The sequence below is a fragment of the Psammomys obesus genome, unplaced genomic scaffold (assembly GCF_907164565.1).
Source record: "Psammomys obesus unplaced genomic scaffold, mPsaObe1.curated_primary_1811, whole genome shotgun sequence".
Lineage (NCBI taxonomy): Eukaryota > Metazoa > Chordata > Mammalia > Rodentia > Muridae > Psammomys > Psammomys obesus.
In genome coordinates, this window is record NW_026585742.1 from 15,821,497 (window position 1) to 15,833,897 (window position 12,401).

The 12,401-nt window shown below is 38.9% G+C and overlaps 1 protein-coding gene across 1 annotated transcript in view; it reads left to right on the forward strand.

Annotated features, from left to right (window-relative positions):
* Positions 1–12,401, forward strand: part of LOC129670528 (DNA repair-scaffolding protein-like) — a gene marked incomplete at its 3' end in the record, with an annotated part of 244,997 nt that overhangs the window by 180,625 nt on the left and 51,971 nt on the right. The window contains exons 9-10 of the mRNA XM_055599034.1: positions 3,188–3,377; positions 4,968–5,218. Coding sequence (XP_055455009.1) covers positions 3,188–3,377; positions 4,968–5,218 — 441 coding nt within the window. The remainder of the gene's footprint in view (positions 1–3,187; positions 3,378–4,967; positions 5,219–12,401) is intronic.

Genomic DNA, 12,401 nt, shown 5'->3' on the forward strand with positions numbered 1-12,401 from the left:
TCAGATAGAGGGTTGAAGATCTTTTCCAAATCTGTAGACTGTTGTTTCATTCTATTGAATGCACCCTTTGCCATACAGAAGCTTTTCAGTTTTAAGAGGTCCTGTTTATTAACTGTTGATCTTAGAGCCTGAGCTTTTGGTTTTCAGGAAGCTGTCTCCTATGTCAGTGAGTTCAAAGCTCTTCCCCACTTTCTCTTCTAATAGATTTAGTGTATCCAATGTTATATTGAGGTCTTTGATCCACTTAGATTTGAGTTTTGTGCAGTAAGATAAATATGGATCTATTTTTTCTCTCTCTCTCTCTTTTTTTTTTTTTGCTTTGCTTGCTGTCTTTTCTTTTTTTTAATTTTTTTAATTTTTTTAAACTTCAAATAATTTTATACATTCACTTGTATCCCAGCTGTAGCCTTCTCCCTCTTTCCCTCCCACTCCTCCCCTCCCTCCCTTATCTCCTTCCTGCCCCCTTCCGAGTCCACTGAGAGGGGGTGTCCTCCTCTCCTTCCATCTGGCCCTACCTTATCAGGTATCTTCAGGATGGTTGCAATGTCCTTATCTGTGGCCTAGCAAGGCTGCTCCTCTCTCAGGGGGGAGGGGAAGCTCATGAGTTCATGTCAGAAACAATTTCTGTCCGCCTTACTAGGGAATACACTTGGATACTGAGCTACCATGGGCTATGTCTGAGCAGGGGTTGTAGGTTATATCCATGCATGGTCCTTGGTTGGAGAAACAGTCTCATAGAAGACCCCTGTGCTCAGATATATTTGGACTTTGTGGGGTTCCCTGTCCCCTCTAGGATATACTAATTCCTTCTTCCTTCATATGATTCCCTGCACTCTGCCAAAGGCTTGGTTATGGGTCTCAGCTTCTGCTTTGATACACTGCTAGATAGAGTCTTTCAGGTGCCTTCTGTGGTAGGCTACTGTCCTGTTATTTGTTTTCTCCTATTTCTAATGTCCATCCCCTTTGTCTTTCTAGATGAGGATTGATCATCTTACCCCTGGACCCCTTTCTTGTTTATCTTCTTTAGGTGTATATATTTTAATATGTTTATCCTATCTTATAGGTCTATATAAGTGAGTATATAACCATGTGTGCCTTTCTGCTTTTTGGGATACCTCACTCAGGACTATATATTTTTCTACATGTAGACAGCACCATTTGTTGAAGATGTTGTCCTTTTGGCTCCTTTGTCACAAATCAAGTTATCATGGGTGTGTGGGTTTATTTCTGGGTCATTAATTCAATTCCATTCATCCACCAGTCTGTTTCTATGGCAGTACCATGCAGTTTTTATTACTATTTCTGTGTAGTATAGTTTGAAACCAGGGATGGAGATACCTCCAGTTCTTTTATTGTATAGGATTGTTTAAACTATTCTGGGTTTTTTGTTTTTCCATGTGAAGTTTAGAATTTTCTTTCAAGGTCTGTAACAAACTATGTTGGTATTTTGCTGGGAATTACATTGAACCTGTAGATTGCGTTTGGTAAGATGGCCATTTTTACAATGGTAATCCTACTAATCCATAAGCAAGGGACATCTTTCCATCTTCTGATATTTTCAAAATCAGGAACAATATAAGGCTGCCCACTTTCTCTGTATCTCTTCAATATAGTACTTGAAAACTAAAGGAGATCACGGGGATACAAATTGGGAAAGAAGTCAAAGTATCACTATTTGCAGATGTTATGATAGTATAAAAGTGACCCCAAAAATTCCACCAGAGAACTACAGCTGATAAACATCTTCAGCAAAGTGGCTGGATACAAGATTAATTAAAAAAAATTATTAGCCCCCTGTACACAAATGACAAAGGGTCTGAGAAAGAAATTAGGGAAACTATACCCTTCACTACATATAGCCACAAATAATATAAAGTATCTTGGTATAATTCTAAGCAAGCAAGTGAAAAACCTGTATGACAAGAACTTCAGGTCTCTGAAGAAAGAAAATGAAATAAAGAGTTATTATAAGATTTTCTAGCTTCCTAAGGTGGCCAGTTGGCTCTTGTTGGGACCAGTGATAATGTGATTTGTCAACTTGACACAACCTAGAGTCATCTGAGAAGACTCTCAGTGAGGAATTGTCAACATTGGCTTGGGCTTTGCGTGTGTGTGTGTGAAATTATAGTTAATGGATGTGGAAAATCCCAGGCCACTGTGAATAACACCATTCCTTAGATAGGGGTCCTAAATTGTGTAAGAGTCCAGAAATGAGGACCTGGAGAGATGACTCTGTGGTTAAGAGTACTTGCTGCTCTTACTGTTGTATTATTCCTCAGGTCTGTTCCTGTTCCTGTTCCTGTTCCTGTTCCTGTCTGTCTGTCTGTCTGTCTGTCTCTCTCTCTCTCTCTCTCTCTCTCTCTCTCTCTCTGTGTGTGTGTGTGTGTGTGTGTGTGTGTGTATCTCCCTCTCTTCCTCTTTTCTTCCTTCCTTCCTCCCTGGTTGATATTCTTCCTTCTCTCCACTTATCAGTATAGTTTAATGAGGTGTCATATTCTTCCTTCCAGAACCTGAGCTTTTCAGTTTTTCTTATTAACAGCACAACTTGATTTAAAGAATGTACGTTAAAGGTTTTATCACATTAGAGCACTGAGAAGAACCTCTTCAGCTGTTTTTCTGTTTTTGCACTAATAGTGTTGATGATTTTGACCAGTTGGTATCAAGGGTCTAAGTTCCTTCATCCTTAAATATTATATTTTTTTGAACAATGAGAGCTTCTTAGCTACATAAAGATTGTATTTGTAAATAATATCCAATTCATTGCTTGAGTGCATGTAGTCTTTGCTCATTTTTTCAAATCTGTATTTCTTCCTGAGAGGAGGACATTGGTCTCCCCAAGAGGGCCCATGCCTAGGGACTTAATTTTACCCTCCGTTACTAACAATACTAACAATAGAGCTTCAGTCAGAAAGTAAAGTTCTATCATTGAGTCATACTTAGTTGTTATGGGCTGTGGATTCTGCTGAAAGGCATGGTCCTAGCTGTTCATTGCTAGGGATGGCTTTCTTTCAAGAATGATGTGGTCTTATTTATTCAATTTCTTGGAGAGCTGTCATGCCATGCCCTGGTCTGGTGTTAGCCATTCATTGTTAGGAGTGCACTGTCTTGATTTTAACAGCATTCCTTGCTTAAATTATAAGGAAAATCTGACTTGCAAATAAACTGACAAATCTTTCTTTTTTCCTAGGCAAAAACTTTTCATTCCAAATGGAAGTTACTCTGTTATTCTGAATACTTATTTTTGTCAGAAAGCTATTGCAAATGAAACAGTTCATGAAATAGTATACAGTCAGGACACAGCTCTTCCAAGAAGATATATAACTTTGGCGCAGATGTTTAGAATTAAGGACATACCAAACAGTTCTTCCAGCAGTCAGGTAAATTTTTATTGATTTGTGAGTTTTACACTTTAATAATACTGTTATCTGTATTTTAAAGGACTTATGAATAAGTGAGTATATTCATCTTCTGTCCCCAGCTATATATTTTAAAGCCTGTTGTTATCATCATTGTGCCTAGAGGTTTGAAAATTGATGTAGCATGGTCTCATTACAGTTTTCCATCCTTCCATTATGAAGTTTTAATCTTTAGTTCAATTTATTAAAACATGAGAGTACTTCCAGTTCCATGGGGTTATAATTAGCACATCAGGACTCAGAAAGTATTTTCTCTATTTTCACTTTGAAACTAAGAGTTTTAAGCCTTTATTTGCTAAGTTCTCTGTTTTCCTTAGAAACAGAAATATTCTAGCCTTGAGCTAGAACATTATAGTTATATTGAAGTTATGTGATAGAGTTTGATTTAGTGGAATTTGGTGGGGGTTCTGAGCTATTCCAAAATGAACTTAGGATTTCACTGTAATTCACTGATAGTGGCCAGGGTATGTAGGCAGGACTCTCAGCTATGGGAATTTGTTTCTGGTACACTGTTTCTGGTACTTTCACTTTCCTTTGAACTATATAATAAACATATTCCTTTGACTATCAAAAGAAATATCTGGAAGTGATAATTTGAGGAGGACACCAAAGCTGACCTATGACATGTACACACTTGCCATGTAGTATGTCCAAGCACACACATGGGGATGGGAGTGTTATTAAATTAAAAAATAAATTTGTAAAAGTACACTTTTAATCAGTTTATGTTATGTAAAACTATTGACATAATATGTTTTGTTAGAGAACAGTAACCGTGTAGCATACTAGTGAGTAATACAGATTTTGAGGGGGCTTTAGAGAGGGCTCAGCATTAAGACTGTTCTTGCTGCTATTCCAGAGAACCCAAGTTCAGTTTTCAGTACCTGCATAAGTGGCTGATAGCTGACTGTAATTCCAGCTTCAGGGGATCTGATGCCCTCTTCTGTCCTCCATATGTGCCTGCAAACATGTATGCATACAGAGTACAACTGACACTAAAGAAAAATAAAATAGGATTTTGGAACCATGTGCATTGTTTCACATCCTGCCCCAGCACCTTTATGATAGGTCACATTAGGCAATTTCTCTGTGCCTCAGTTTTATCTCTGAGAATAATTAGGATCATTGTGAGGGTAAGTATTATTATGGAAATTAAGAGTCTTAAAGTATTTCATATGTATCATTGACTTATGATCATTGATATTATTCTGTAGTTGTTGGGAGAATATGTGAGTATGCAAAGTGTATAAATTAGCAGATTATATTCAACACCTAATAAAATGACTCATTTTAATTAAACTGATTTCATTCTTTCTGGACAAACCAAAAAAGGAAACTATCCCCAAGAGGTAATTAATAGTGGGGCTGTCTCCTCGGTGCTGTTAGAAGGGGAACGTCTTCTGTGTTGCCCTTACCCACTTCTGCTTTTCAGTGGGCTAGATACCAGTGCTGCACGTTTGTCTGTCTCTTTGGTGCACTAATGTCACTATTTTCTAACAGCATGACACTATTAGCCAGACTAAAATTGTTCCTTTTGCATGTCTTGGACAGATGATATGTGGTAGCCTGGCTGCCACTAGCACAAGCTTGACCCACGGGCATGACAAGACAGAGCAACATCTTGTGGTTGGTGCTCCCCTGAGGGAGTCTCTTCTGGACATTGTGGAAAGCCAAAGAGCTGGCCTGTGGTCTGAAATTGGGGTCCGAGTAGTAGTGCAGAGGGCCTACTCCCTTCTCAGTAGAGATGGTGCCAGGAACCATCAAGGGCACAGAGTGGGGCATGCAGATTCACCTGGAGCATGGTGAGTAGCAAACGTAGGCACGGGAAAGGGGATGCATAACAGGCAGTTCCCAAGAAAGGAAGCCTGCTTAAGAATTTCTAGGTGGTGTTCACTGCATACAAAGGCTGTTTTGCATATCTTTTTCTTATATCAAAATTTGGAGCGTGTATCAGTCACAATTCTCTAGAGGAATGGAGTTAACTGAATAAATATGGGATTTATTAGAGTGGCTTACAGGCTGTGGTCCAGCTAGTCAAGCAATGGCTGTCTACCAACAGAAAGTCCAAGTATCCAGTACTTGTGGGTGTGGATGGCTCATCTGCTCTTCAGTATATGCTGGAACCCTGAAGAAGTAGACTGTAATGTTTCTGAAGAAATGATCTTGCCAGCAACAGTGAGGGCAAGCCAGCAAATAGCAAAAGTTTCTTTCTTCTGTATTATTTATGTAAGCTGCTAGCCCAGATTAAATATATATCTTCCTACTTTAAAAGATCCAGATTAAAGTTTGGTCTTTGAATTTCAAATTATTTAATTAAGAAAAATTTCTCACAGGTGTACCCAGCTGCTTGGGTTTTAGTTAGTTTCAGATGTGGTCAAGTTGACAACTAATCAAGAGAGCAGACATGGGGTAAGATTATCAATCCTCGTTTAGAAAGACAGATGGGATGCGCATTGAACATATGACAGGAGTCTACTGAGCGCATTTGAAAGACTCTAACTAGCAGTGTTTTCAAAGCAAAGACTCATGACCAAACCTTTGGCAGAGTACAGGGAATCATAAGAAAGAAGGGGATTTAGTCTGATGAGGAAAGGATGGGAGCTCCACAAGGACCAAATATATCTGGGCACAGGGTCTTTTCTGAGACTGACATGCAACCAAGGACCATGTATGAATGTAACCTAGAACCTCTGCTCAGATGTTGCCTGTGGTAGCTCAGTAACCAATTGGCTTCCCATAGTGAGGGGAACAAGGACTATTTCTAACAGGAACTCAATGACTGGCTCTTTGGCCTCCCCACCCCCCAAGGGAGGAGCAGTCCTGTTAGGCCACAGAGGAGAGCTTTGCAGCCAGTCCTGAAGATACCTGATAAAACAGGATCAGATGAATGGGTAGGAGGTCCCCCCTATCAGTGGACTTGGCAAGGGGCATGGTGGAGATGAGGGAGGGAGGGAGGGACTGGGAGGGAATGAGGGATCGGGACACGGCTGGGATACAGAGTTAATAAAATGTAACTGATAAGAAAAAAATAAAATTCAAAAAAAAAAATAACCATCACAATGTGGTATATTATATATATAGCAAAGGGTATATATTATGTATGTATAGCAAAGGGTCTCATTTATATGAGAATTCTTACTGAAAATGTTCTTGGACTAATGAATAGATTAAAAAATATATATATGGTGTGTCTACCAAGGTCTGATCAGGACCTACCCTGAAATTGTTGCATTTACTTTTGATTTCTCATATTATAGAAAGTAAATTTGTAAAAGTACACTTTTAATCAGTTTATGTTATGTAAAACTATTGACATAATATGTTTTGTTAGAGAACAGTAACCGTGTAGCATACTAGTGAGTAATACAGATTTTGAGGGGGCTTTAGAGAGGGCTCAGCATTAAGACTGTTCTTGCTGCTATTCCAGAGAACCCAAGTTCAGTTCCCTAATAAGGGGAACAGGGACACTCTCTGAAATGAAGTCAGTTTGCTTTGTTTTTGTTTTTTCCAGTGGCTATAGAAATCTCATTGACTGAGCATTTCTCATAATTTTTGAATGCTATTTTTCTGGTGCTTTGGAATAGCCCTCAAAGCAACAGAACATAAATTGAAAGTAAATATGCTGTTCATCAACTAGTCTGAGTTGGACACACATCCTATTTTGATGGAGCCTCTGACTCCAGTGAGACACACAGGAACAGCTTCTGTGTTGATTGACATTGACCTTCAGGTGAATGGTCTTCTAAGTTTAGAAATCCACCGGGGCCTAGAGTAAAATTATTAAAGACAGTTCTAGATTGGATATAGATTTTGTTTTGTATTTTAATTTTGCTTTAAAGAAAGGCATACTACTAAGGTGGTAATGAGGAACATCCTGCTAAAGCCTCTCCTGCCAGTGCTGAGCATACTCCTAGTATACAGGGTGGCTGAATCACCATGATAATGAGTTCCTTGGAGTAATCAGTGGACATCTTTTTTTTTTAATTGTTTAATTTTAATTTTTCCTTTTTATTTATTATATATTTTGTGCCAATGAGCTCAACACTCTCCCCACTTTTTCTTCTAACAGGTTTAATATGTCTGGTTTTTTGTTGAGGTCTTTGATCCACTTGGACTTTAGTTTTGTGCAGGGTGATAAGTATGAATCTGTTTGCATTTTCCTACATGTAGATATCCAGTTAGACCAGCACCATTTGTTGAAGATGCTATCTTTTTTCCATTGTACGGTTTTGTAATCTTTGTCAAAGATCAGGTGTCCATAAGTGTGTGGTTTTATGTCTGGGTCTTTCATTTGATTCCATTGATCCACCATTCTGTTTCTATGCCATTACCATGCAGTTTTTATTACTGTTGCTCTATAACAGTTTAAGATCAGAGATGGAGACCCCTCCGGAAGATATTTTATTATAGAGGTTTGTGTCAGTGTTTCTGGGTTTCTTGTAATTCCATATAAACTTGAGAGTTTTTCTTCAATGTCTGTAAAGAATTGTGTTGGTAATTTGATGGGAATTGCATTGAATCTGTAGATTTCTTTTGGTAAGATGGCCATTTTTACTATGTTAATCCTGCCAAGCGTTGAGCATGGGAGATCTTTCCATCTTCTGATATCTTCTTTGAATTCTTTCTTCAGAGATTTGAAGTTTTTTTCATGCAAGTCCTTGACTTGCTTGGTTAAAGTTACAACAAGGTACTTTATGTCCTTTGTGGCTATTTTGAAGAGAGTTATTTCCTTAATTTCTTTTCATACTTTTTGTCTTTGGTATACTATCATATCATTTGCAAATAGTGATACTTTGACTTCTTCCTCTCCAACCTGAATCTGCTTTAATTGTCTTACTGCTATAGCCAGGATTTCAAGAACTATGTTGAAGAGATATGGAGAGAGTGGGCAGCCTTGCCTTGTCCCTGCTTTCTGTGGGATTGATTTAAGTTTCTCTATGTTTGGTTTGATGTTGACTATAGGCTTGCTGTATATTGCCTTTACTATGTTTAGGTAAGTGCCTTGTTTTCCTAATCTCTCTAGAACTTTAAACATAAATGGGTGTTGGATTTTGTCAAATGCTTTTTCAGCATCTAAGGAGATTATCATGTGTTTTTTTTTCTTTCATTTTGTTTATATGTTGGATCATATTGATGGATTTCCCTATATTGAACCATCCTTTCATAGCTGGCAAAAAGCCTACTTGGTCATAGTGGATGATATCTTTGCTGTGTTCTTGAATTCGGTTAGTGAGTATTTTGTTGAGTATTTTTGTATCAATGTTCATAAGGGAGATTGGCCTGAAATTCTCTTTCTTTGTTTGGTCTTTGTGAGGTTTAGGTGCCAAGGTGACTGTGGCTTCATAGAATGAGTTTGGTAGTGTTCCTTCTGTTTCTATTTTGTGGAAGAGTTTGAAGAGTATTGCTGTTAGTTCTACTTTGAAGGTCTGGTAGAATTCTATACTGAAACCACCTTGGCCTCTTTTGAATGTGAGGCTTTTGATGACAGCTTCTATTTCCTCTGCAGATATAGGACTATTTAATTGATTTACCTGGTCTCGGTTCAGCTTTGGTAAGTGGAATTGATACGGAAAATTGTCCATTTCATTTAGATTTCAAATTTTGTGGCATATAGGCTTTTGAAGTAAGACCTAATGATTGTTTGGACTTTCTCAGTGTCTGTTGTTATATTCTCCCTTTTCATATCTGGTTTTGTTGATTTGGATAGTGTCTCTCTTCCTTTTAGTTTGTTTGGCTAAGTGTTTGTTGATTTTTCTCGAAGAACCAGCTTTTGGTTTCATTGATTCTTTAATTGTTTTATTTCTTTGTAATTTATTGTTTTCCGCCCTGAGTTTGATTGTTTCCAGCCGTCTAATCCTCTTGGGTGTGTCTGCCCTTTTTTTTTCTAAGGCTTTCAGGGGAGCCATTTAGTTGCTTGTATGAGATGTTTTGAAAATCTTCTTGAAGGCACTTAGTTCTGTGAACTCTTAGCACTGCTTTCATTGTGTCTCATAAGTTTGGGTATGTTGTGCTTTAATTTTCATTGAATTTTAGGAAGTCTTTAATTTTTTTCTTTATTTCTTCCCTGACCCAGCTGTCATTGAGTAGGGAATTGTTCAGTTTCCATGTACATGTAGGCTTTTTGCTATTTCTGTTGCTGTTGAGGTCCAGCTTAAGTCCATGGTGGTCAGATAGGATACAAGGGATTATTTCAATCTTTGTATCTGTTGAGGCTTGCTTTGTAACCAACTATATGGTTTATTTTGGAGAAGGCTCCATGTGGTGCTGAGAGAAGGTAAATTCTTTTGTGTTTGGGTGAAAGGTTCTGTAGATGTCTGTTAGGTCAATTTGATTCATGACCTCTGTTAGAGTCATTGTTTCTTTGTTTAATTTCTGTTTTGTTGACCTGTCCTTTGTTGAGAATGGGATGTTGAAGTCTCCCACTATTAATGTGTGGGGATTTATGTGTTAATTAATGTTTTTAATGTTTCTTTTACAAATGTGTGTGCCCTTGTATTTGGGGCATAGATCTTCGTAATTGAGATGTCTTCTTGGTAGAAGTTTCCTTTGATGAGTATAAAGTGTCCTTCCCCATCTCTTTTGGTTAATTTTAGTTGTAAATCTATTTTATTAGATATTAGAATGGCCACTCAGCTTGCTTCCTGGGTCCATTTGCTTGGAAAACCATCTTCCAGCCCTTTACTCTTGGGTAATGTCTATCTTTGTAACTTAGGTGTGTTTCTTGTATGCAACAGATTGTTGGGCCTTGTTTATACATCCATTCTGTTAGTCTGTGTCTTTTTATTGGAGAGTTGAGTACATTGATGTTGAGAGAGATTAATAACCAGTGGCTGTTAGATCTTTTGATTTTTGAGTCTGGTTGTGGTCGTTTGTTTGTATGCTTGGCTACTTTTAATTTTGCTGTAGTGAGGTTATTATTTCCTGTGTTTACCTGACTGTAGTTAGTTTTCCTGGGTTGTATTTTTCCTTCTTATATCTTCTGTAACGCTGGATTTTTGGGTAGGTATTGTTTAAATTTGTTTTTGTCGATGAATATTTTGTTTTCTCCATCTATGATGACTGAGAGTTTTGCTGGATATAGTAGACTGGGCTGACATCTGTGTTCTCCTAGGGTCCCCATGATATCCGTCCAGGCCCTTCTAGCTTTCATACTCTCTGTTGATAAGTCAGGTGTGATTTTGATGGGTTTGCCATTATATGTTCCTTAGCCTTTTTTCCCCTTGCAGCTTTTAGTATTTTTGTTTGTTCTGTGTCCTTACTGTTTTGATTATTATGTGGTGGGAGAATTTTCTTTTCTGGTCTAATTTATTAGGTGTTTTGTAGGCCTCTTGTATTATTATAGGCCTCCCCTTTAAGTTGGAGAAATTTTCTTCAATGATTTTGTTGAAACTATTTTCTGGGCCTTGGAGACATGAATTTTCTTTTTTTCTGTGTGCCTATTATTCTTAGGTTTTGTCTTTCGTGTTGTCCTGTATTTCTTGGATGGTTGTTTTAGGAGTTTTTTAGATTTAACATTTTCTTTGATGGATACATTGATTTCTTCCATTGTATTTTCCACAGCTGATAGTCTTTCTTGCATCTCTTGCAGTCTGTTGGTTTTGCTTACCCCTGTAGTTCCTGCTTTCTTCTCTAAGTTCTTTCCTCTCCATTATTTTCTCCATTTGTGTTTTCTTTAATTTTTCCAATTCTATCTTCAGATTTTAACTGTTTTGTTGATTTCCTTTACCTGTCTGACTGTATTTCTGTTTTTCCTTCAAATCATTTATCTGTTTGCACATTCCTCTGTTTCTTTTATTTCTTTCAGTAACTTAATTATTTCCTCTCTGAAGGAAACAGTTTGGCTGCATCTTTGTATTTCTTTATGGATAGGCTGAGTTTATCTTCCTCCATTTCTTTATGGATGGCCATAATCTGTTTGACCTTATCTTCCTCTAGTTCTTTACACATTTTATTTTTTTCCTCCATTAGTCCTTCATAAGCAAGATGACCTTCATAAGTAAGGTCATCTTCCTGAATTTCACTCATGAGAGGGTGTCCAGGGTTGCTTGCCCCTGGATAACTGGGTTCTGGAGATGCCATACTTCTTTAGCTTTTGTTGGTTGGTCTTTTAAGCTGGCCTCTATCCATTTGGCTATCTCACGTGTTGGCTGTTAGTTTCTGGTACCTTCTGGAATCCTGGAGTGGGGAGAATCCCCTTTTAGGATGATGGATGTTCTTGAAGGAGGCTTTCTCTGCTTTTTGGGTATGGTCACCGAATGGCCAGTGCTTCTCAGGAATTGTCATAGCTCACCTCAGGGGTATGGACCTGTGTGCTAACTGTGGTCATTGGCTGTCAGGGGTAGTCGGGGCACTCTCCTCTCACCAGAAGTAGTCCTGGAGACAGCTGCCCTGCTGCTGAGTTCCTTGCTCTTAATTTAGTGGGCTGCTGCTTCTGCTCTGACACTGTGTTTGCTAGGTGTAGCCCTCTTGGAGAACCAGGGAGCCCCACTTTGGTCAGTTTAGCTAGGGAGCCAGGTTGAGCCTTGGTGCAGTGTCTGGGGCTGAACCCTTGGATCCCAGGCTTCTGTAGGTCTGAGGTTGGAGCTTTGTTCCCCAGTACCCAAGTGGTGCTCAGTGGGAGGTGATCGCAGCAGTCCTGCATGCAGCAGGAGGCTAGAGTCTGGAGCCGGCAGGAGTCCAGAAACTTTTTCAGATCTGGGTGTCCTGAAGTAGGACCTGATGTTTACCCCACCATTGGGTTTCCTCTAGACAGAGAGTCCCAGTCTGTGGTGTTTTGGGTTCCACAGTTCATTCTGGTATGGTGAGTAGAGCACGCAGGCACGTTGCTCAGCACTGTCAGCTGGGTGCCTGTAAGAACCCAGGAACTTTTCCCAAGAACTTTTCAGGCGGGGAATTTGGCTGAGTGCCCTGAGGTTGGACCTGCTGTTTCCCTCACTATTAGATTTCTTCCTGACAGAGAAACACAGTCCCTGGTGTCCTGGGGCC